Source organism: Triturus cristatus, chromosome 6 (genome assembly GCF_964204655.1).
Source record: "Triturus cristatus chromosome 6, aTriCri1.1, whole genome shotgun sequence".
Taxonomy (NCBI): Eukaryota; Metazoa; Chordata; class Amphibia; order Caudata; family Salamandridae; genus Triturus; species Triturus cristatus.
The window spans coordinates 1772528187-1772554274 of NC_140589.1; the positions used below are offsets into that span (position 1 = coordinate 1772528187).

The window sequence follows — 26088 nt, forward strand, 5'->3', positions numbered from 1 at the left end:
AATGAGGCCGCCTCTAGGGAAGTTCACGAGTCCCAGTAACCCATGGGAAGAGGTGGCAGTGGACATCTTAGGGCCTATACTGGATGATCAGGGGATACCTAAATACCTCTGTGTGTTAGTGGACAAGTACTCAAAGTGACCAGAGGTACACATCCAAGAGGTCATGGACACGGATGAGATACTGCGCTTCCTCAAGGCAGTGTTCCTCAGGGAAGGCATACCCAGGACTATAATCAGTGACAATGGCCCCCAATTCACCTCGGACAAATGGACCAAATTTGCGGACAGGAACGGCATCCTACTTAGGCACACGTCAATATATCATCCGGCCAGTAACGGACAAGTAGAAAGGTTCAATAGGGTGCTCATGGGCTCCATACAAGCGGCCATCACGAGAGGCAAAGACTGGGGAAAAGAAGTGCAAAGTACGTTATGGGCATATCGCATCACCCCCACCGGTACGGGGTACAGCCCCTTCCAGATCCTGCGAGGAAGGCAACCTTTCACCAGAGACAATGTTGCTTGGCAGGAGAAGACCATCACCAGCAAATGGTCCCCAGCGGTGGTACAACACAACCTGGAAAAGGCACAACGCATTTATACGGACCACTACAACCGCAACAGGAAGGTGAAGGAGACCGTATTGGAAAAAGGGGAGTGGGTCAGAGTGAAGCTGGCAGTTCTGAAGCGGAAGGGAGAAAGCAAGTACTCCCCACCCCTAAGAGTAGAAGAAGTGTACGACCGGGCAGCGTTGCTCAGTGACGGAAACGTGTGGTCCCACGATCACATGGCCAAGTGCAACAAAATCCTACAATGGCCCAGGGAGGACACGGAAGGGGAAACACCGACAGAAGGAGCGACAAGGGACGCAGGAACGTCCAAAGGAGAGTGCGGAGAGAACAGGAGTGAAGAACAGGACGGAGAGAGTGACATACCGGATGGAGGGCCCATGGAGGAAAGGACCCGGGAAGACGGTGAGAAAGGAGAGAGAGAGGGCCAGGGCACTCCGGAAGGAAGGAGAGGAAGCCCGGTCGCAGAAGGAGGCCGAGAAGGACATACCAATTCGGTAAGACACACCCGGGTGGGGCGAGCAGTGGTGAGACCATGAAATGGACTGACCCCCGGGTCGGAGTACACTGTGTTGGGTAGTATGAAAAGGGGGAGATATGTAGTGTTGCGGTCTAGTTGACGCGCACTACGTCAGGGCAGTAATGCGAGTAGCGGCCATATTGGACGCTACTGTGCATGCGCGAGTAGCGCGGCGCGAGGGCTAGCAATCGGAGCGTGTTGCCCGGCGCTCTCTCCAGGCGTAATCTTTATTTGAGTTAATAAATATATATACAACCCTCTATACTGCCTCCAGCAAGTCCTTGGGGATAACAGCAAGCACCTATAGTACACAGCAACATTACATAGCTAAATGTAAATTTACAAGCCCATGCTGTTTGTTATAAAAGCAAGACTAGCATGGAGCGACAACAAAACAAGGTACCACTTGGTTGGTAATCAAGTCATTATAGATATATATTTTTAATTAATTGACACGATGGTTTTTGGGCCATCGCTGCGTCGCCTATCACTACTCTTTCAAAATGCAGTCGGTATCTTGTATTTCCTAAAATCTCCGATCTCCGGATCCTGGGCTTCGTAAGCGACATAGAAAGAAGACAGGCATATATGCCTGTGTGGATAGTGTAAATCCATGACGTACAGTATAATGGTCGATTTCACGGGTTGCTGCAGGCGGATAAATCAAAAGACCAGTTTTCCTTAAGATAACTTTTGGAATCAAAACTCTTTAAAATATATTTACATTTATATGTCTAATTTTTTTATGTGAACTACTAAATGCAGTTTCGAAACGTATAATTGCAGCAGAGTATCGTCCGCCAACGTAACTCCACATGACAACTGCAATTTTGCTCAGTCAGTTCGCAGGAAGAATGTTTTGTATTAAAATTCGGAGGAGCGGGCTGAACACTGGTTCATTTCCCCTTTCAAGATGGCCGCCACTTAAGCTGAGGAGAAATCTCCAAAGTGACGGTGGCCGAAGGGGGCCACGTGTTCAAGCTTCTAGGAGTAAACACGCCGTTGTCCTGTCACACGAGACTTTACTACTCCTGAGTTTTGTGTCGCTACCACCTGTCAGTGCCGCCAGGTGCTGCCAGCCATGAAGCAAAAAAAGACAGGTGAGTTCTGCCCAGCTTACATTCCTCTTGTGTTTCACCACGGGTACCCATCACCACCACAACCTGTTATCACCGAGATACATGCACATTGCACACACTACGCTAACTTGCCTTATTTCCTTGTCATGTCTACGCACACGCACACTGACAACACCCCTCTTGCGTCACTGGCGACCTACATCTTAAAACCAGATGATTACTTGGTCGGCTACAGCACTTATCATGTGTTGCAGATCAGCGGAGGATGCCTTGCATACATTCCAATGTATGCCACTGACATTGAAACCAGTGCCCTCAGTTATGTCTTCATGGTGTGTGCCTGCAGTGAAAATACATCTTCCACTGTTCTTTCCTATAAGAACTAATGAATCCTAAGAGTTGGAGTCTTAACCCCCCAAGTGACCTCCCTCTTTGTCCGCTGATGTGTTGCGTGAGCTGGACTGAACGTTTGCCACCCATCCACCCCAACATGTCTACATTGGAGCCTATCGTAGCCTTGTAATGACACTAATGCTTGAGGGAGACGTAGTAACTGCCCTACTTTGGAGCATGGAGATACAGATGCTGGTTGGTCTTTAGAGCCTGGGTCAGAGAGTCACGGAAGAAGATCTTGACACTGGGACGGACAGGTAGGCACCTACACTGCAGCAGGGGGATAAATACACTTGAACAGCAAGACACATACAATAGATTATAATTACAGGGATATAAAGACAGATATTGTGACAGGGAGGGATATCCATTGGCTCTGACAGTCATATGGACAAAGAGATTGGGGGATGTGGACATTGGCTCTGATAGTCATATGAACAAAGAGAATGGGGGATGTGGACAGTGGGAAATCAGCAAAGGGCAGTGGGACTGAGACATGTATCCTGGGCCATGGAGCCATATGGCCATATTGACATTAAGCCAGACAATGAAACGTGCCCAGTGGAACAGAGAGACCTGCCCTTTGGGCGTAGAGTAATGGCCACTGTCTCCCTTGTGCATGTTTTCCATTTTGAAGCATGCTGTCTCCGATGGTGCCTTACTGATCCAGGCCTGAAGAGAAATAAAGTAACACATACTTTCTCTTTCATGCAGAGCCTTTGTGTGAGAGGTGGAGAAGGCAATAAATAATAAGTATACTGCTTTGTGCTTGCTTTGATATTAATGTTAACTTTTGGAATCCTTTGCTTTTTAAAAGGTGGGAGGGGTGTGTTTAGTCTTGGAGAAGCAAGAGGACTGTAGTGAAGCCGGTGGTGGCATGCTAGGTTCTCAGATCAGGATCAAATGCTGCTTTAATGAACCGTAGAACCAAAAAACCAGCATGTACCACAAACCATCATTTTTATGTGTTTTTAAATTCAGTTAAATGAATGGTATGATAGGAAGAAGAGTTGTGAAAGTAAAACAGGGTGGATTGTGAAAAGAAGATTAGTCCAGGTTTGGTGTTCTGGTACTTTGGGTAAGATGGTATGATTATACTTTCAGAGGCTGCGGATTTACCGCCTCCAGTTTACCAAACACAATTAAGTGCAGCTGCAAACCCATCGTTGCCTGAGCTGGATTGAGCCACATTGGGAGAGCCGCTTATAATGGTCGTAGACTGACATGGTAGCAAAAGGGACTACAGATCATTGTTTATGTACATTGACAGAGCAGCTTGTACGTGCCTTATTCGAGAAAAAGCAGCTGGACAGCACTGCAACTTAGTAATGAGGCACATTGGCAGAGCTACTTGTCAGGAACTTGGGGCCAGATGTATGGAATACTGATCGCAAATTGCAACCAGTATTTTTGTGACTAATGTGGAATTTTGCGAACCAGTGTATGCACTAATAGGTCGAATTGCAGGGGGGCACAATTCGACCTACCACATCAGTATTCATGAGATAGATCACAAATTGTAAATCACTGCAATCACTCTAATTGGCAGTTGATTTACATAATATTGAGGGTAAATAGACCACTTTTTCTGTGATTGTTTTTCGGATATATATTTTTCTAAATGAAACACGCTTTCCTTGAAAGAAATGGGCCATAGCTTAAAAAAAAGATTTAAAACGTTTTAAATATTTGTTTGATAGTAGACAGTGGTTCCCCGAACCACTGCTCATCAAACTTGTTTTTTTTACATTCGCAAAGGGGAAATGGCTTATCATCCCATGTTGGGAGTTGTTAAAATCTGATTGTTTCTCAACCAAATTTCAGTTGCACAACTGTCACACACACCATTTCAAATTGCTATGTAGAAGGGACGTCTTAAAACACAGATTTCAAGTAGCGATTTGTTATGCCTTTAAAAACTAGTTTTGTGATTCAGTAACATTTAGCAGTCCCAAATCTTTTAATTTAGCAAATCACAGGCTCTGCAACTACTAATTGACATCATACAGCTAGCCCATTTCCCTCAATTGTAAACATTAAGGGCCTGATTTAGATCTCAGCGGACTGGTTACTGTCACAACGGTGACAGATATCCCGTCCGCCGAAATATAAGTCCCATTATATCCTATGTGATTTATATTTTGGTGAACGGGTTATCCGTCGCCGTTGTAACGGAGTAACCCATCCGCGAAATCTAAACCAGGCCCTAGGTTACCAACACGGGGAAAATAACACTGACTTGAAAACAGTGCTGGTGATTTTCTTATTTAGGATTGATGCTAAGAAAGACATTGCAGCATAAGGTGAAGCAAAACTTACTCCAGCCCTGAAATCCCTCCATATGGTTCAACAAAAAGCAGGAGTGAACTTGAAAATTCTCTGCCTAATACACAAGTCATTCCTTAGACAATCACTGAACTAATTCCCGAACATGTTTGGGCCAGATGTACTAAAAATGATGTTCAAAAGTAATTGCAAATTGTGCACCAACTTTTGGTGAATTGATTCTGGTTTTGTGAACTGGCCTAAGAACCATGAGGTTGGCTTGTTGACTCACCATTCAGAGTGGGTTGCAGTTCGACCTACCTCATTACTATCCATTAAGACGTTTGCAAATTGCAACTCACTCCGATTGGATGCCATCACAAGGATAGAGGCCTGCTGTGGTCAGCATAACACAATTACGGTGATAATATTCAAAATACTTTTTTTGTAAAAGTAGCCCATTTTCACCAAAGGAATCAGGTCTACCTTAAAGAGAAAAAAATACTTAAAAAAAAAAAAAAAAAGTTTACGAATATGTAGTGATCCCTCGACCCACTCCCCATTCCCAAACAGTATATCTTTGCTTTTGCGAATGTGTTGCATCCTTTTTTGAGGAGTCTGTTTGCGATCGGAATTGCGATTGGAAGTTTGGAAGGCATGTCTTAAACATCCCCTTGCATGCATTTTTTAACTCCCTGAGCGACTTTGTAAGCATTTACCAAATCACAAAATGTGTTTACTACATTAAAAAATGCTAATCTTGTGATTTAGGGAATCATAGGCTTTGCGACCGCTAAATAGCTTCCTGCATCTGGCCCTTGAATCCAGGATAGCAGGGCAACGATGTTGGAATTCAGTACTAACAGACATTGGCAGTCCTGCTCATGAGGACACTAGTTGCTGTGGCAGGCTAGGATTGTGTTGCTTTTGTAGAGCTGCTTGTAAGGGCCCTGAGTTTGGAACAGTAGGGTCAATGGAACTGCAAGTTGGGTTGACATGCATTGGTAGGTGTGCTTGTATGGGCACTTGTTTTTGATATTGTAGGTCAGGATTGAGGCGCATTGTCAGAGTTGCTTATGGTCTGAATTCTGGAAGAGCAGCGGTGCTGCAGGTCAGGAATGAGGTATATTAGTAGAGCTTCTTGTGAAGGTTAAATCATTGCAATAGCAAGTTTGGTGCCAATTGCAATCACTGACTTTTTATTTAACAGCTTAACAACATACAAGCTTCTGTACCTCTGATCTACGTCAACTAGACTAACCCATCTGAAAGCTATGTCAATAAATGCGCATAACTGGAATAGGTTGGCCCTACTGATATGAAGCATCTGATAATGCTTTCAAGGCTGCAGGTCAGGCCTGAGGCACATTGACCTACCGGCTTGTGAGGGCCTGAGAAGATTAATTTGCATGTGAGCCCCTGGGTTGTGCATATCCATGTGGAGGTATGCGAGCACAGTGTGTGCATGTTCATGAACAGCCTGTGTGCTTCTGAATGCATTTTTTGCTAGCCTAGGTGTCTGCCAAAATATGCTGGAATTTTAGGTTGGGTGCTCCTTCCTGAAAGATCAGACGCTACTTCCTGTGGCACCATCACTAGGGCAAAGGTCATATAATGTGATTGTCAGTGCTTTATTATGCTTTTTCTGTAATTTTGAAGCCTGAATAAATTCTACTTTTTGGTCACCGAGTGTTGGCATTTATACCGTCCTACGGAGATCAAGCATTACAGAGTATAGCGCAATTATAGAACTGGTTATCAGAAGGTTGAAGAAGGAGCACAGAATTGATCAGTTGTTTTGGGGCAGAAAAAGTGTTCATTCCCGCCTATGGAACCAGAAATAATCACTGGTAGGCAGGGGAAGAAAGCAATCATCCAGACACGATTGGACCTGCTTTGGAGAACAGATGGATGTTTAATGGGTGATGATGAAGAACAGAGACTCTACTTGGTGCCAAAAAGAGCTTACGGTGAGCAAGGGGTACCCAACATCAGTCTTCCTTTGTCTATGGCTACCTCAGTTGTGTCTTGCTTTGGCAGTGTGCTTTGTTATAGGGCTAACGAAAGAGCACGGTTCCAGCTTTACCTGTTTAGAGAATGAGGCCTGCACAGCCACATCCTATTCTGTAAATTATTTCGGAGACAGCATTGCTGCTGCCTGTGGTGTACTTCTTTAATGTGTTGAAGGCTTATACACCTACTGGCAAAGCTGTAACAGTATTCTATATTGGGAAGGCATGCACAACTAGTGAAATAAAACACGTAGAATGAGTGGCAGCATTTTTTCCCCAGACCGTTCCAAATGTTCATAATGCACTGGGAGTTTTCTCTCTATTTGTTTGGGCTAATTTAGTATTTTTGTCTGGCCATGTTGGTCATAGTGGACCCCAACATATTAGGTGCCAGGGTTAATGCCATGCTCTTCAATGTCAGGTCCACCCTAAGGGTTTTCCCAATCATGGAGCCTGCGGCTGGAATGCAGTCTGAAATATAAGGCTACCTTGGTCTCTAAATGAGTTGGGAAATCGAGGCTGCTGGCTTAATGTATCTGTGAGGTAAGGGACAATTACAAGCAGCCTACAAACTCCCATTTTATGTAGCCCCCAAAGAGTTTTGTTACGCCACTGAGTGTGATCTCTTTTTTTTTCCTTATCCTTGCTTCAAGTGACTTATTTTCCCATTGGCAGCGTCCCTTTAAACTAACCCCATACGTTTGAGATCTTTTCTCAGAGGAGGAGTCTATGTAACTTGGCTATTGAACATGTACTTGAATGTAGAGGTCACACAATTAATTGGGAAGTGCATGTTGAAATTGGCGTCTTTTTTTTGGTCTGCTGAGTGAAGTACCATCAATTGAAAGACATGGATGCACGCCTTCTCCTGTTCGGTCATGCTGTTGGTGGATTAGGAATAGTTTTTAATATGCAACGCAAGTCGTTACAACGACTTGCGCTGGAGGGTGCAGGACTTAGGAGTAGTAAGATTTACTATTCCAACACCAGTCTACTACAGTAGGGAAGGTGTTGGAATAGTAAATCATACTATTTCTTAGGTTATAGCGCCCTGCAGTGCAAGTTGATGTAACGCTTGCGTTGTAATGGCAGCCTTCTAAATGCATCGCGGTGTAATCACCGCGATGTAAAGGATTTTTCCCGTTTTAGAGCCAGGAGAGTTTTAAGTAAAAAGAAGAACTTGCTTGTACAATGTTTTTATAGTTAATCATGTGTTTATTATATTTTTTGTAGACATTTAGTAAGTGCTGTAAAGTTGATTTGAAAGCCTTTCATCAGTTGATATGTCTTGAAATTGTGCGTTCATTCCGATCATGTGGAGAGCGATTTATGTTTTCATGTTTGTTTGTCAGATAATTGCGTATTGTGCTAGAACTGGAATAACTTTGATTTCTGAAATAATTTGGATTTCTTTTAATTTGGTCTATTCTGAAACATTCGACTTTGATGTGAAAGACTCAGTGGACACACCCAGCTTCATACACTAACAAACTATCCAAGCAAGAAGAGGAAGGGAGATCTAGCCCATTCCCCCTCAGCACTCCATGCACTCAGTTTGGTTTGAAGTGCCTCATACTTACAAGAGCTTCTGTGATATATTTTAAGGTGGTTGCTTTGTCATTTTTTTCTGTAACTACATTTGTCTGGTTCAATAGAACAGACCACGAATAACCCACAAATGCAATCTTCTGCAAAGCTTTTGAAAGTATTTTGCTTTTCCTGTTAACGATGGCGGATGTTCTGTTTCAGGAGACTTCAGCCATGCTGAGCTGATGATGATGACAATATCAGATGTGATCAAGCAACTTCTGGAAGCCCACGATCAGGGCAAGGATGTCAATCTGAACAAGTGAGTAGTGTCCTGTACCGAACACTATGCGCAGGCCTGTTGCTTGTTCAACAATCCCCGAAAGGCAGTACAAATGGCTGATTCTAAGTGTTTGTCTAGTAATAGTAGTATTTTGCTGTGATATGTAAATAGGCACAAACACAAATATGGAAACGCACACCATGCATAGAGGCAAATATCACCTCATACATTGATACACAGGTGGATGGATGGATTTGTGAGTATTTGGGTGAATGGATGGACGCATGGTTGGGAGTCGGTAGAAAAAGAGAAGTCTTTAGATCCTTATATAGAGGAGTAGATGAATAAAAGTTTTGCCTACACCCGTCTGAAAGTGTTGTTGGATGGGTGAATAACTTTGGAATATAGTAAAACTAGTTCTGATGAGACCCAAAAACGTGTCTGAAATCCGGCAGGAATAAACAGAGCCTCATCCACGAAAGAACAGCAATCTTAAAACTGGCAAAACATAGCATTTCAAAACTTGGATGGAAATACATGTACTTGAAATGGCACATGGTGAATACATTTAAAAAATACTTGTTAAAAAGATTTGAAAAGTACATAGAGGCTATAGAGGAAAAAAAACAGTAGCTCAAGTGGTGAGTTTATAGCTCTATAGCAGTGCACAGCTGCATGAAATATAACTCTGAGGTAGATCCCAAAAATATAGCTATTGTATTTGTCACAGTCGTTTTACTCGTTACAATATATCTTTGATGTTTAATTTTGACATTTCTGCCAATGAGTAGTGACATGGAGGAAATAGTTGCTATGGTGTGTGTCCGTGAGATTGTAGAACCAGAGATATTCACTACCAAGTTTGTGCAAAGATTCAGTTGTACATAATGAAAAGAAACTTCACTGTGGGTCTGGGTAGATTATTGCGTACAGTTTTGTAAAGACAAATGCATTATGGCAAAAATATAAGTATAGCAGAAGTAAACAGTTGGGGTACATGGGTTGCATGTAAGTATTAGACCCCAAAAACATGCTCAGCAATTACACCAATTGCTTAAATGTATTGATGATTTAGGCAAGGTGTATCCCAATACATAAAGAAGTGGCATATCATAGTCTGTTTTGGTAGGGGCTTTTATTTATGGTTATTGGGGGTTGCCACTAGAAGACTCATTGAGCCTGTTCCTGACTGTATCTAATGTAAAACATAAAATAAATTAGGTTCCTTGAGCAGCAGTTGATACCTGATATAGGAACCCCTCCTGGGTCGTCTTAACTCCTCAGTGATTTCCCGTTTTAATTAATTGCTTCCATGGTCTTTAAATATAAAATATGCTACTGACCATCTCCTTATGGCTCCTAGTCCTACACTTGTGTTGGTATATGAATAGACAGTTTTTCTGGCCTATATACAATTAGTAGCACATATTCTGATGATATAAACCGCATTGTAGGTGTAGGAGGACAGTGCTTTCCTGGAGGATTGATGTACTAATGTCTGGATGTTCTATGTTGAGTGCATGCTGCACAATTACTGTACTGACTTGTTATTGGGTGGAGACCCCATGCAGCGGTCAGGGTTGCTGGTTTGCCTTGAAGTTGTATTTACCTTACCACACAGTCACAGATATTCATATCTTTCTGTGGTGAAAGCATGTTTTTCAGTCTTTGTATTCTGTCATTATGCCAAGCAAGAATAAAAAGAGAGGAAATAACATTCAGAGGGAGGGAAAAAGAGTAGAATAAAATGTGTTACAAAATTGAAAAACATAACTAAAATAAGAGTAAAACAAATGTAAACCAAGTATGCAAGTATTTTGATCAATTAAAAAAGGAGGTCATTATAAATAAAATGTTGTGAGGCAAACAAGTGGAAAACGTTGGCCAGGCTCCTTCAAATACAAGGAAATCAAAAAGTAGGATAAGATCTTTCAAGCTATTGATTTAAGGTAAAAAAAAAAGCAATGTAATATTAGAAGCTGTAAATCTGTGGATCTATCAGGAAGGTATGGACCTTACCTATCGGAGTAACTGGCAGAATAATTGCAGATCGAAGCTGCAAACAGAGAGTTATGAGTGGCGATATACAGGACAGCACACGGGAAGTGAGGATTAGAGTTTGGAAAATTCCGAGGTTTGAAAAGGTCAGATTGCCGCATCATGGTTTTGCAGACTTTGACAATGAAGTCTGCATGAGTGGTAAGGTGGAAGGAGGAGAGCTGTGCAGTGCCAGTGGGAAAAGGTGGAATTCCTGATGAGGTGGTGGGGGGGGGGCTGCTTGTGTGCAGTTAGAGCTCTCTTTATAGACATCAGCTTCTTTGTTGTCACCTTGAGTAAAATAAGGTGTGTCCTCTGTATTTCTTATTACAATTAAAGTGCATTGGCTAAAGGGACACCGAAAATGTCACACATATTTTCACCAAGTAAGCTGCAATTTAACAACAATATTCTGTGACTTCTGGTAGTAACACACACTTACTAAGCAGCAAATGGGCCATGTATGCATTTGTCTCTCAGGTGTACCATATCTTGTGCAGTGGAGGGGTGAGTCTACTCCATGTTATGATGAAACGGCTACTTAGTAAGTGAAGGCAGATCCCATTCTACATCCTCTGGTATCTAGTTAATGGCACTGTAAATAAGAAGGGACGTTTTTTGAATAATTGAGCTGAGAGACACCTAATGAATCCAACCCCAAACTACCTAACCCAAGGATGTTCAAAGACACTGCAGATCCATGGCCTCTCCTAGGCACAAACAGAATTCATGTAGTAATAGTAGAGCGCCTGCCTTATTCTTGCACTGCCTTTCCGAAAAGTGCTATGGGTTTTGAGCATTTCATCATTTTGCTTGTTGCTCTGAGATGACATGATAACATTAGAGATGCCAGCAGGAAAGCAGTTGTCATATTTCACAGCTGTTCGCTGAAAATCTTGATTACTTCCAGTAAGGTTTTCGTAGTGCACAGTACTCCGGTCTCTCAATCCTGTCCACTGTGTGTCACACCTCACAACACAAAGGCGCATTCTCCTACCACACTGCTCACCTCCACCGCTCCGACAGCAACCAGCACCCAACACCGCCTCTCTCACATTTACACTCTCGAGACAGCAACCGCATGACATTTGGCACTCTCCTGCATACTCCTCAACACCCACTCCTTCACCAAATATGCCATAGAGATTTGGGACAACATTTTGGTCGAGAAGCCCATGCGGATCACCTGGACTCGCCTTCCAGGGCACATAAAAACATGCCACAGTAATCCTCCTGCTCAAAAAGCCTTCTGTGGCTCCTACAACGCTCACCAAATACAGACCCATCCCCTTGCTTTCATTCCCAGCCAAAGTCCTGGAGAAACTTATCAACATACTCTTCACCAACCATCTCAACATCCCCCCACTCCTTGATGTTACAGAATCTGGCTTCAGACCCAACCACAGCAAGCACAGAAACAACCCTCATTGCCATTGCAGACGACATCCGTATGATCCTTTACAGAGGAGACACTGCTGCCCTCATCATCCTGGACCTCTCCATGACATTCGACATGGTGTCCCACCCCATCCAATTCCTGCATGAGAATTGAATCAAAGTACCCGCTCTCCATTGGATATGCACCTTCCTGACTGGAATTCACAGCCAGCCAGTCAGCCTGGGCTCTTACTCTTCAGATGCCCTCAATCTCATCTGTGGCATTCCACAAGGATCCTCAATGAGCCCGACTCTCTTCAATGCTTACATGATCCCACTAGCAAGCATCATCCGCACTGTGGAAATATGGATTTTTCTGATCAGTTATGTCCCCTATCTTGGACCCCAACGGTTTCATGTATGAATCACAAGTACATGTATGCTCCCTCCAGTTCCAGTTATGAAGACGCAAACCCATGTGCGTCCACCGTCAACATGTCCTCTTTCAGATCCGCCATAAATAGGCCGGATATTCCATTCCTAAGTATGAAAGGCCACCGGCTTTATATGGTTCACTTATGCCATTTTTCAGTCCAGGCAAGTAGGCCCGGATTCTGTCATCAAGCTTTTCTTGCCTTCTGCCTCTGAAAGCTCCAGTCTGAGCCTGCATCTGTGACCATGAACTTTGTCTCATTCTCTGCGCGGCTCACGAAGCCTGACATCAGCCTGCTGTCTGCCAAAAACTGTATTTCACCTTCGAAATTATCTGCTCCGTTCCCTGCCCGATGCATTCCTGTCTAGTAGTTTAAGTAAACATTCTTCCAACTACCGAGCAAAGGCCCGGCTTCTCTGTCTTTATGCAAGTAATTCATAGCCCTATTATTATGGAAGATTTCTACCCTCGCATCTAGTGTAGACACTTAGACGCTTGTACACGCACTAACAGTCAGTATAGTCAGTATAGAATAAGATTCTACTCTAAGAGACCTCTCTTTTGGATAACATGGTTCTTTAAACATAGGATGTTAGATATGATTTGAGGATTAGGTTGACTTGACCCTCCAGACTTCTGTCGCCACATGTAGAGCTAAATGTCAAGTCCCCTTTACCCCCTAGTCGCACGTCAATCACACGTCATACTGCTGCGCGCGCATCTCTGCCAAGTATCTCTGCTGACATTGCGAAATTCTTTCATGTAACCACCCTCTTATGACATCACATCTGATGACGTTCTTTAAATCACTCCCAGTTACGCCTATTTTTGCTACGTACGAATATATTATCACCACTATCAATTGTTACGCCTCTTGTATTTGCTTCACTGTAATGCCTATTGTATAAAAGTAATTGATTGTCAATAATGTATGTACTTCACTTCCTGAACCTTCGTGGTGATGGAACCTGGAGCAACCGATTATAATCGACCATTGGAATAAAGCCCATTCCGAACCTCTAATACCACGGATTCTGCCTCTTATTTACTGAGCTATTTTATTATGTTTCTGTATCAAATTAAGTCCCGGTAATTAAATTATTTACCACATGAATGGCGCCCGAATAGGGACACTTTCTCATCTCACGCGCCGGTGGTGCGTTGCAGGCCCGGTCTCCTGCCACAGCTGGACGGACAACAACGCGTACCAGCAGGATTTCCTGTATCTCCCTCCGGTCAAGCGGGGGCGACTGAGGCTGCGATCAACACCCAGACGAGGCGGTGAGAAGTGCGAAGTATCCCGACCAGAGCCTAGCTGAGAGAGCAAGATCCGAGGTATACAGAGGCCCACCAGTTTCCGAAGTCCCAAGTCGAGTCCAGTGTCCGAAGTGTTCGAGTCGAGTTCAGTCCGGTTCAAGTTCAGTTCAAGTTTTCCGAGGCCTTCCGTTTCCGAGCTACCCGGTGAGTACCATTACTGGGGAGGCGTTCTGACGTGCACATAGGTTGTGCCGGTCAAGACGGGTTTGGGTACACAAATCCGGTCTGCACTGTTTCAGCAGTGTATCTGTACTGTTTAGCAGTATATCTAGTATATCAAGTATATAAATTCAGAATAATTCAGTTAAAGTCGAGTATTATGTTTAAGTGATTAAGTTTTCCATAGATCGTCATCATCATCGTTGCTCAGTTAAATGTTAAATGTTAAATGTTTTAAAAACGTTCTGCATATTGTGGTATGAATGACTGTACATTGTTGTGTTTACTGTATTAAGTTTGTTCAAAATCAAGTATCAGATCAGTTCTCAATATGCCGCTCTTTTCGAAATTAAGACAGATCACAACTAGAAAAGGGGTACTCGAAGAAGCTGTTCCTATTCCTCCTAGGGACACTCCAGGGTACTTCATGTATCATAAACACGGCTTAGACGCTATATTATTTCTTGATTTATGGGTAGACTACACTAAGGAATTACCAGAAAGTCAGAGGTGGCCCGCGGCTGGGACCTGGGATGCAGAGTGCATCGTGAAAGTAGAGGAAGAATTATGGAAAAAGAAAGCTAGACAATCACAGAAAGACGCCATTGAATTATGGCGTAAAGAATCGTATAGACGTACAGAAAAAGCACGTAGACAGGAAGAGAAGAGTAAAGAGAATTCAAATGAAGTCCGAGAAAATCTATTAATTGAAGAAGGTGCACGAGTGAAATCAGAACAAGTAGACAGACAAAGACATGCCCTTATGAAGGGTATGTATCCCCTTCTGGCCGAAGGATTACCTAAGGCTACTCCAGGGATACCAAAAGACTTGCCACCCCCATTATTTCCAATAAAGATACATCCCAAGGGGCATCCTAGAACCGCAGAAGATGTTTTTCTTTCCTCATATTTAGATGACGCAGCTCCCGAGTATGCTAACCCCGCCCCACATAGACCGTTGGCCGGGGAGGTTCAACGCCAAGATCCTGTATCTGTATCTCTACAGCACCAAATCCTGACACAAGTTCCGGCAAGCACATCTGTTTCCACATCTGTTCCTACAGCTACTTCCATAGCTGTGTCCACACCTATAGTTGCTGTATCGCGTTCAACGAATCCTTTCACGCCCGATACCCCAGATGGGGCTACGGGAGGTGCTACCAACATTTTTTCTACGCCACCCAGAATAAATAAACTTACTTTTCAAGAATCTGCACATTCACGTACCCCCAAACTCATAAATGCCCGTACGCTTAAGGAACTTCTTATAGATTGTAGATATGACCCTGTGCCCGGAAAAGAGGACGAAATGACCCTGGCATCATTACGTATCAGACGAGCCGCGGTGTATTTAGGGAAGTTACCAGGAATGACTGCGCATCTAGATAATATATACCATTTTGTCCAAACAGGGCGAGATTCTGAATGTATTAACAGAGCTATGGAATACCAGAAAGTGGAGATACAGGGGGAACTGTTACGTTTCCTTATAAATTGTGTGATCCGAAATCAAGACCGACCGGGGGTAGACCCGGAAGCAATGCAAATTCTTACCAGATGGAGCCAGAATATATCAGAAGGGAGACATGATAAGCAAAATTGTATAATAGCCATGTGCCGAAAGATCCGTAAAGAAATAGAACGCCTACACGAAGAAAGATTAGCGGTAGACCAGTTTGAACAAAATGAGGAGGAGGAAGGATCAGGACTGCCCACAGGACAGTCAGAAACTATAGCCTATGTAGGTAGAGGAAGATCTTGTAATAGTACTAGATGTCTTACTGACCCGATACGTCCGATATGTCTAGAAAATAACAGGAATTTTCAAACACCTATAATAAATATAAGGTCCCCCGAGCATTCGTTCCAAGCCGCTGACAAATTACTGCGAGAACGAAGGGGTTATCATTTTCTCGATTCTATGGATGAACAAGAATTAGCCAGGTCAGCCGTTCGTTGGGTTGACAGTCCCGGAAAGTATGATGATGATACAGTAGCACACACATTTTTGAATCTCACCCCAGATGAACAGCGTTTAGCTGGGATTTATATGATTCAACAACTTCTTATACTATATAAAAGCCAACATTCAGATCCTGGTCCCTTACCTGATATATTGACTGAATTACTCACGAATAGATGGAGAGGTTCAGGTACTAAGCTAATTAAAGAAATACTAGAATCAAGAAAGCAGTACATTCTTTTTATATGCCCAGAACATGTCTCACTGCCCATTAAGGAAAGAACCACGTATTACATGGACAGACAGAATCCCTTACGAGAAGTACACCCAATAAAAGGCGAGGACAATGAGTTTAAACGCGTATTTGTATATACGCCCATATCGAAAATAGAATTGTTAGAAATGAAGAAAGTGGTACCCAGTCATGACAAAGACCCAGCGGGTTTCCACCGAGAAATTAAAGACATGTTACTCATGGGAGAGTATACCTATCCCGACATTATGACCATATTAAAGGTATTGATGCCTGCTGGCATTTATGAAAAACTCAAGGAAAAAGAGTGGGAGGTGGGAGACCAAAAGATAGACTGGACAGCATTAGAAAATGAAGAAAAGGCCCGAGGTCCAGGTTTGGGGCTTGGGGACAAAACTAAAGCACTACCAGGTTTACTAGTACAGGTACTGCCACGTTTATTAACCACGAAAAAGGAAGACTGGGTGCAATTTCAGCCTGTAAACAAAAGCAAGATGAAGACACTAGTGATTTCTATGCACGATTTGAAAAATGTTTTGGTATAAATAGTGGCATAAAAGCAAGTAGCGAATCATACCCACATCTGTTTGTGACAAAATTAGTTGAAAATTCCTTGCCCCAAGTGAAGAATAGAGTATTAAAATTCGAGAGTACCTGGCAAGGTAACACCCCATCACAAATGTTACAAATGTTACAGTATCATCACAATAGAATTAGAGAGGAACAAGATCATGAACAAAGACGCATGAAAGACACGAAAATGCTAGTCTCCCAGACAGTTCCAGCTGAAGGACATAAAAAGGGTACGACACATTCCGGTGATTCAACAGGACCTATAAAAGGGATATGCAACTATTGTAAAAAGCCAGGTCATTATGTACACGATTGTCCAGTCCTGAAGCGTAATATCGCCACAGGTATTACAAAAGAAAGACCACGGCCACCTAGACAGGATCAGAATGAACAAGGAGCTCCGCAGCATGCACAGTCCATGCCAGTTCCACCACAGTCTATACAGTTTGTGCCAGCTGCACCAGCGCTGCCTGTTGCTGCCACGCAAACCACGACACGACAGCTGTACCAGACCGCACAGTATGACTATCCTGATTACCAACGATATGCATGAAACAGCCTAGAGAAGGAAGTTGACTTACCCCTTATCGAGGTCCCTGTAGACCAAGAAGGACCTTATGTACACAGTGAATTATTAGGTCAAGATAGAAAATTTTTACTTGATACAGGGGCAAGTCGAACAACCATAAAACGTAGTGAAGTTCCAGGGGCACCCCTCTCAGGCTCACAGAATATTTCCCTTGGTTTTTCAGGAAAACCTATTGTTAATGAAGTGTCACAACCTCTTCCACTTACGATAGGACCTTTGACCCGAACTACAGATTTATTGCTTACTAAATCATGTCCAGAAAACCTGTTAGGAATAAAAACACTGAAAGCTCTAGGAGCTATAATATGTTGTTCTCCGGAAGGAGTAAGATTGTTTTTACGTGATTTCAAAGGTCACTATGTGTCTAGAGACATGGATCCCCGACTGCAGACTTTACCTACACATCTATGGGCACAAGGCCCTACTGATGTTGGTTGCATGAATATTACACCATATCGAGTTACACTAAAGGCAGGAGTGGTACTACCACGAATGCGACAATACAAGTTACCACCAGATGCTGTAGTGGCTTTACTGCAAATCATTGACGAACTCATTGCCCAAGGAGTGGTTGTGGAAACAGACTCCAATGTATGTAATTCACCGATAATTCCGATTCTTAAACGAACAGATCCGAAGGCCCCGCCAGTATATCGATTGGTTATTGATTTGCGCGAATTGAACAAATGCATTGTGCCACAATTCCCTGTGGTCCCAGATATCTCGTCATTACTGACAGCTATTGATTCCGAAGCAACATTCTTTACTGTAATTGATCTCAAAAATGCCTTTTTCAGCGTCCCAATAGATCCGGAAAGCCAATATTTGTTCGGATTTAGTTTAAATGGACGTAGCTTCAAATTCTCACGCGCACCTCAAGGATTTACAGAAAGCCCCAGCATCTATAGCCAAGCACTGAAACGAGAACTCGACAGTATCCACATGCCAGTTAACACTGCCTTGCTTCAGTATGTCGATGATCTGCTGATCACCGCTAGAAGCGAACCCGAATGTGAGAAAGCATCACTGACAGTTTTACGATTTCTAGCCGAAAAGGGGCACAAGGTGTCCCCTTCTAAGCTGCAATTCTGTGTCCAGCGAGTTGTTTATCTTGGACACTCGCTGTCCAAGGAGGGAAGGCAGCTTACACCCGACCGCATTCAGTTAATAGCTAACATGCCAATACCCAAGACACAAAAGGAGGTGCGGGCTTTTATAGGCCTCACTTCATATTGTAGGCAGTGGATCCCTCAGTATGCATTTCTAGCAAAACCACTCATTCAGTTGACAACACAGGAGGCAGCCACATCGACTGTTCTCCCTTGGACTCAGGAACATACACAAGCTTTTGAAAGCTTAAAGAAAGCTCTATGCCAAGCACCTGTTTTAGCAACACCATGTTACAGAAAACATTTTACACTCTTTGTTACAGAACGAGAAGGTACTGCTTTGTCAGTACTCACACAGGAACAAGCAGGATCACACAAACCGTGTGCTTATTTTTCTAGTACATTAGATCCCGTAGCTCAGGCTCTGCCTGCGTGCCTGAAATCAGTGGCAGCGACAGCTTTAGCAATCAGACAAAGCGATGCCATAGTGTTAGGACATCCATTGACAGTACAAGTACCACATGCAGTGGAGGTTCTTGTGAATCAAACGCAAACACAACATTTGACTATAGCAAGACTTACAGGGTACGAACTAACACTGTTTCAGCCACATATAGAAATCAGACGTTGTAACACATTGAATCCTGCCACACTTTTACCTGTAAATGGAACAGACCCACTAGCTCATGACTGTATTGATGTTATTACAATCACGACGAAACCCAGACAAGACTTGACAGATGTCCCATTGTCAGACCCAGACCTGACGTTGTATGTAGATGGTTCATGTATGAGAAAAGGTACAGGAAAACTAGTGGCCGCTTACGCAGTCACAACAGACACTGAAATCATTGAAACAAATTGCATAAATACCTTGTCCGCTCAAGCAGCAGAGCTCGTCGCTCTGACACAAGCCTGTATTCAAGCCACAAATAAAAAAGTCAACATATACACTGATTCACGTTATGCATTCGGAGTTGTACATGACTTCGGCGTGCTGTGGCGAGAGAGAGGTTATTTAACTTCTCACGGTGCCCACATTCAGCACGGACCCCTCATTCATGCTTTATTAGATGCAATACATCTACCCACTGCAATATCAATTATGAAATGTAAAGCTCATACGAAAGTTACTGATATCATTTCTCAAGGCAATGATTTAGCTGACAGAACAGCTAAACAGACTGCTCAAACTCAAACATCCGACATGACAAAGACAATAGTCCCGACGCCAACACATTGTATGACGGTTAAAGATCCTACTCTTGACGTAATTGATATACAGACACATGCTACACCAGAAGAAATAAAGAAATGGACTGAATTAGGAGGGATCCAAACGGATCAAGGATGGTTGATGAAGGAAAAGTCTGTGTGGTTCCTTCCTGATTCAATGGTCCAGGTTATAATTAACACTGTACATAGTCCAGCACATCTAGGAGAAAAAGCTATGCTAGACAGCATTCAACACATTTGGTTCAATAAACATTTACGAGCTGCAGCCAAACAAAAAGTTCGTACCTGTATGATCTGTTGTCAGTTCAACCCAGGAAAAAGCGTTCCCGTAGAACAGGGTGGATTTCAGCCTCCTGATCACCCTTTTGAAGTCCTCCAGATGGATTATATCCAGATGGAACGATGTAGAGGATTCAAATATGTTCTCGTAGTTGTTTGTGCTCTTTCCCGTTGGACGGAGGCATACCCGGTTTCAGATTACACTGCCCCGACTACTGCCAAACAGTTGGTTCGAGAATTCTTCCCACGATACGGTTTACCACGTGTTGTTCACTCAGATAACGGCCAGCCGTTCTCGTCCGAATTAATGAAACACGTTTCGCTCTTGTTAGGCTATCAGTGGAAATTCCACTGTGTCCGACACCCCGAGGCAGCAGGTCTCGTAGAAAGACATAATCAGATCCTGAAAATAAGATTGTCCAAAATATGCAGAGAGAAAGGTGTCGACTGGGTAGTAGCATTACCAGTTGCACTCTTTTACATGAGAATGGTAGCACACTCTCGAACAGGGCTATCCCCGTATGAAGTGATCTTCGGCAGACCACCAAATATGTGGGGGACGCCCATACCACGCAAAATAACTGATATTGACTGTAATATGCTGACAGATTATTTGGCTTCCTTGATGTCTGCACTACAATCTTGTCGTTCACAGGTAGCTGCAGCTTTTCCTGACAACACTGAGGTGAAACCCCATGACGTAGTTCCGGGAGACTTGGTCCTCGTGAGGAACTTTGATCGAAAGACTCAGCTGGAACCTAGGTGGAAGTTGCCTCAGCTGGTGTTGCTCACCACAAGGACAGCCGTGAAGATCGAGGGCAGAAAAGGCTGGATTCATTCAAGTCATATCAAGAAATTTCATGGACTACCAGCAGATGTGAATACCACACCTCGTGTGTCTTCACCCATTGACTCAAAACTCCCTCTTGTTGAAAAGAGTAATTCTGAACATTATAAACTGAAACTCAGGTCCAATCAGTCGAGCAATTTGATTGTTTAAGTCCTCTCCAAGGTGAAGCGGTTGAATTGTCTCTGACATGTATCCCTTGGACCTGAATAGAGAAAACACCCGAAAAATGTTGAAACGACAGGCGTACTGTAAATCACTGCGTAGTCATTGCATAGTGACATTAATAATTTTGTTTTTCTTAAGTCTTTTAATAATTACTGCAAGTATATTGTTGCACATATATTATCCTATTTCTAGACATGTTTACAATGTTACTGCTGAACATTCTTTTAGTGAATTACCTCCGCTTGAGTTGTCTTATAGATTTGCGCTGCGCAATAACACGTTTATCAGTATGTTACATCATTCCCATCAGGTTAGCAATGCTACAAATTGTTGGATATGTGGCCGACTCCCTCCCTATCAGAATTATAAAGGAATTCTACCTCTCTTTCCATACCCGTTCACACACAACGGCTCCTGTGGAGCATGGTTTAGCTTAATCAATTCCCTAGATTCGAATTCTGCAGTTTATCAAGATAACTGGGTATGGGGAAATTTGAATTTAGTTTTACTTAAGGTCTGCTATCCTAACAAGGAGGGATTTCCCCAGAGAACAGGAACTGATCTCGAAAATGATGTGTATGGATTAGGTAATTTTACGCTTAATCTTATGATCCTAAATGTCGAATCCGAAGCTACTCCAATTTTGCCCGCTATGTCAATATTTCCAGTAAAAGGTGAATTATGTGTAAGAAAGAATGGTTCCATACATATGGGCCATAGTAGATGCACCACTGTAGTAGAATTTAGTGATCAAGGCAAGTCTACATTTAGAGCTTCCCGCCATTCCTATTTCATATGTGGTCAGACGGCATATGTACGTTTGCCTCTAGATTGGGATGGTACCTGCTACATTGGATTTCTTTTGCCGCCTGTTTTTCTAGCTCCTCCTGATTATCACAGAAATACTCATTTAGTATATACTAGAGTAAGGAGAGATCTCCCGATAGTCGATTACACTGAAACAGCATGGGAAAAATACACAGATTTCAATAAAGGTCTCTTTCCCTATATAGGTACAGTTACTAATAGTAAGCTGATACGTAGATTAACCAGAACCCTTGAAGCAGTAGTGAAAGAAACTATTTCCGCCTTAGGCAATTTAACAGAAGAACAGTCTGCTATGCGGATTGTTGTGCTTCAAAATCGTCTTGTCCTTGACGTCATCCTGGCCGATAGGGGCGGAGCTTGTAGGGTCATCGGATCAAGTTGTTGCATTTTCATACCAGAAAATTCGCCATCTGTATATAAAGCCATAACTCGCCTTCATAAGTTTGTAAGCCAGATACACCAGAATCCAGGCACCTGGACTTGGTCCGGTTGGTTTTGGAATGTATTATCTACCTTTGGATGGAAGGTCCTATCCTTCCTAGGTATTGGCTTTCTCATACTATTCAGTTGCTGTCTATGTCTACAATGTGGACCAGCGATCTGTGGTCTGTGTGCCACATCGTGTATTCCACCACCAAGATTTCATTCGTCCCAGAAGAAAAAAGAACAAATGATGCTATATGAACAGATCAATGGATTGATGAAGATTGATATCTCTTGACGGGCAAGTAGGGGACAAGGAGGGAATGTGGAAATATGGATTTTTCTGATCAGTTATGTCCCCTATCTTGGACCCCAACGGTTTCATGTATGAATCACAAGTATATGTATGCTCCCTCCAGTTCCAGTTATGAAGACGCAAACCCATGTGCGTCCACCGTCAACATGTCCTCTTTCAGATCCGCCATGAATAGGCCGGATATTCCATTCCTAAGTATGAAAGGCCACCGGCTTTATATGGTTCACTTATGCCATTTTTCAGTCCAGGCAAGTAGGCCCGGATTCTGTCATCAAGCTTTTCTTGCCTTCTGCCTCTGAAAGCTCCAGTCTGAGCCTGCATCTGTGACCATGAACTTTGTCTCATTCTCTGCGCGGCTCACGAAGCCTGACATCAGCCTGCTGTCTGCCAAAAACTGTATTTCACCTTCGAAATTATCTGCTCCGTTCCCTGCCCGATGCATTCCTGTCTAGTAGTTTAAGTAAACATTCTTCCAACTACCGAGCAAAGGCCCGGCTTCTCTGTCTTTATGCAAGTAATTCATAGCCCTATTATTATGGAAGATTTCTACCCTCGCATCTAGTGTAGACACTTAGACGCTTGTACACGCACTAACAGTCAGTATAGTCAGTATAGAATAAGCTTCTACTCTAAGAGACCTCTCTTTTGGATAACATGGTTCTTTAAACATAGGATGTTAGATATGATTTGAGGATTAGGTTGACTTGACCCTCCAGACTTCTGTCGCCACATGTAGAGCTAAATGTCAAGTCCCCTTTACCCCCTAGTCGCACGTCAATCACACGTCATACTGCTGCGCGCGCATCTCTGCCAAGTATCTCTGCTGACATTGCGAAATTCTTTCATGTAACCACCCTCTTATGACATCACATCTGATGACGTTCTTTAAATCACTCCCAGTTACGCCTATTTTTGCTACGTACGAATATATTATCACCACTATCAATTGTTACGCCTCTTGTATTTGCTTCACTGTAATGCCTATTGTATAAAAGTAATTGATTGTCAATAATGTATGTACTTCACTTCCTGAACCTTCGTGGTGATGGAACCTGGAGCAACCGATTATAATCGACCATTGGAATAAAGCCCATTCCGAACCTCTAATACCACGGATTCTGCCTCTTATTTACTGAGCTATTTTATTATGTTTCTGTATCAAATTAAGTCCCGGTAATTAAATTATTTACCACAGCACCCACGACATCGATGTCCTATCCCACACCATTGACACCCAGTTGATACTCTCCCTCTTTTACAAAACTTCCAAGACTGGATGAAGACCATCTGTCTTAAACTTAACTCTGACAAGACAGAAGTCATGATCTTCGGAAACAGCTATCACCCTGAGACTCCACCTGGTAGCCGGATGAACTCAGCCCCACACCCAACACCACCCCCACCTGTGCCAAGAACCTTGGGATTATCATTTGAAGCCAACTCCACATGAATGCCCACATCAGCTCCGTCAAAGCTTCCTGCTTCCACACCGTGAAGATGGTGAGAAAAATCTTCAAATGACTCCCAACCAGCACCCATAAATCTGTCACACACTCCCTCGTCACAAGCAAGCTAGACTACAGGAACACCCTCTACACCAAGATCAGCAAGCACTTCATGAGACGGCTTCAAGCCATTCGGAACATTACAGCCGGAATCAGACTCAACCTCATGCATCGCACACGTATCACACAATGGGAGAGCTCCACTTACTTAGTATACACAAATTAGCCCAGTTCAGACACCTCACACACACTTTCAAAGCCTTCCATACCACAAGCCCAGCCTACCTCAATAGCTGAATCTTACGTCGCTAACCAACCAGGCACCTTCGCTTGGCTGTACTCCTACTTGCACACATTCACAGAAACCGAACCGGTGGTTGGGACTGCTCCTACATTCCCCCAATAACCTGGAATAACCTTCTGTTACACTTTAAAGCCACTTCTTCAATTCTTGAGTTCAGCAAGAAACCTAGGACATGGCTCTTCGAATAGACCCACTTGCCAGCCCTAGGCCAGGCTTGTCCTGCAACAGCTCCAGGATACTCTCCTAGTGATTGTTAAATAAAAACGCAACACTTATTTGGATTTTTATGTATAGACTGAGAAACATGAGCTGCTCCTCTAACATTATGTCTATATTCAGTAATTGTGTTTTCAGTTACATTGTATGAATATATTAGCTATGCCTATTTACCTATTTTCATTGATTTATATGTGATAAATACCTATATCCGCACTTGTGTCAATTAATTTTAATGCATTCAGTTTTACGGTTGTGTAATCTATAGTCAGAAATATTAAAATTGAATTAAAAGACATTTGCTCGTAATACAGTACAGTTCACAATGATGGAGCAGATGTATGAAGTGTTTTAGAGTTCACAAACCCTCTGAATCTGTAAATCTGAGGTTTGCAAAGGCTAAACCCCCTTTTCTTCTACACTAAACACTTATAGTGATTCACAAAACTTTTTCTGAATACTTAAGCATGTTTAGAAATGGATACTGATTTGCTATTTCTAAGGGAAGAGTCATGGTTTGAGGTTCCCTTCCAAATACCGATTCAGACCCTATGTATCACTGATTTGTAAATGTAATCCGGTTCCAAAACATTGAACACTTATCGCCTCATAAGTTGTGGTAGTAACCCATTCGCAAAAAATGGATACCACCCCTGTGTAAATACAATAAAAATAAAATGTTTGGTAGTAGGCAGTGATTCATGGGACCACTAAGAAGTCTATGTAGCTAATGGGATATGTGCATGGAGTCAGCCTGGAATTATTGCCTTTAATCACCAGTTTTTTGTACTTCTACTGTGGGTGAATCTCACTACCTGAGACTCCCTCACAGTAATTCAATTGGTAAGGTGATTGAGCTTCTTTACCGCTAGTGCCCAATACTGCAGTACAGGAGGGTAGGGGGTACTGTGATGGTTACACATAAAATGTGTGCGCACTGGTACGGTTGCGCATAAGAGACTATCGACGTGCAAAGCTGGTAGATGCACAAAGGTAACATGCATGTGGCAATTTTAAACTGCAAATCTGACCTGTCAAAATAGAGCCTTGGTAGAGGGGTGGATGGATGAAGTGGTATTTTAGGATTGGCTGGGGTGCTGGCATCTAGAACTGTCCACTTACACTTATAAACCCCTGCACAAGGTAGAGACTGGGGAGCAAGATCATGGACCTGGATGGCGACATTACAGAGTAATGGACGACTGGGATGAAAAGCCATCTGATGCCCTACTAAAACGTTTGCCTACAGATGACCTCCAAAACTAGATGGTTCTCTTCAGCGCCAGTGGTGTGGGCCAACGTATGTCCCCTGAGAACCGGTTGAGGAAAGATCTGCACTCCCCTGCTACCCAAAGTGCTTTACAAGACAGCTAGGAGGCTATGGAGTTTGAGGGCGTTAGCATGAATGTGCTCTGCTAGTTGGTAGCAGAAGGTATGTGCAAGAGGCACCCACCAGCAGGAGAGGAACATCAAGAGCCAGGAGAGGAAAAGACTGGCACAGGGAGCCA

The 26088-nt window shown here is 43.1% G+C and overlaps 1 protein-coding gene across 1 annotated transcript in view; it reads left to right on the plus strand.

Moving 5' to 3' along the window:
• Positions 1-2015: 2015 nt before the first annotated feature.
• ELP3 (elongator acetyltransferase complex subunit 3) overlaps positions 2016-26088 on the plus strand; it is a 797912-nt gene continuing 773839 nt past the window's right edge. Inside the window, exons 1-2 of the mRNA XM_085613064.1 lie at positions 2016-2189; positions 8588-8687. Of these exons, the coding sequence (XP_085469190.1) occupies positions 2171-2189; positions 8588-8687 (119 nt within the window). The 5' untranslated portion in view covers positions 2016-2170. The remainder of the gene's footprint in view (positions 2190-8587; positions 8688-26088) is intronic.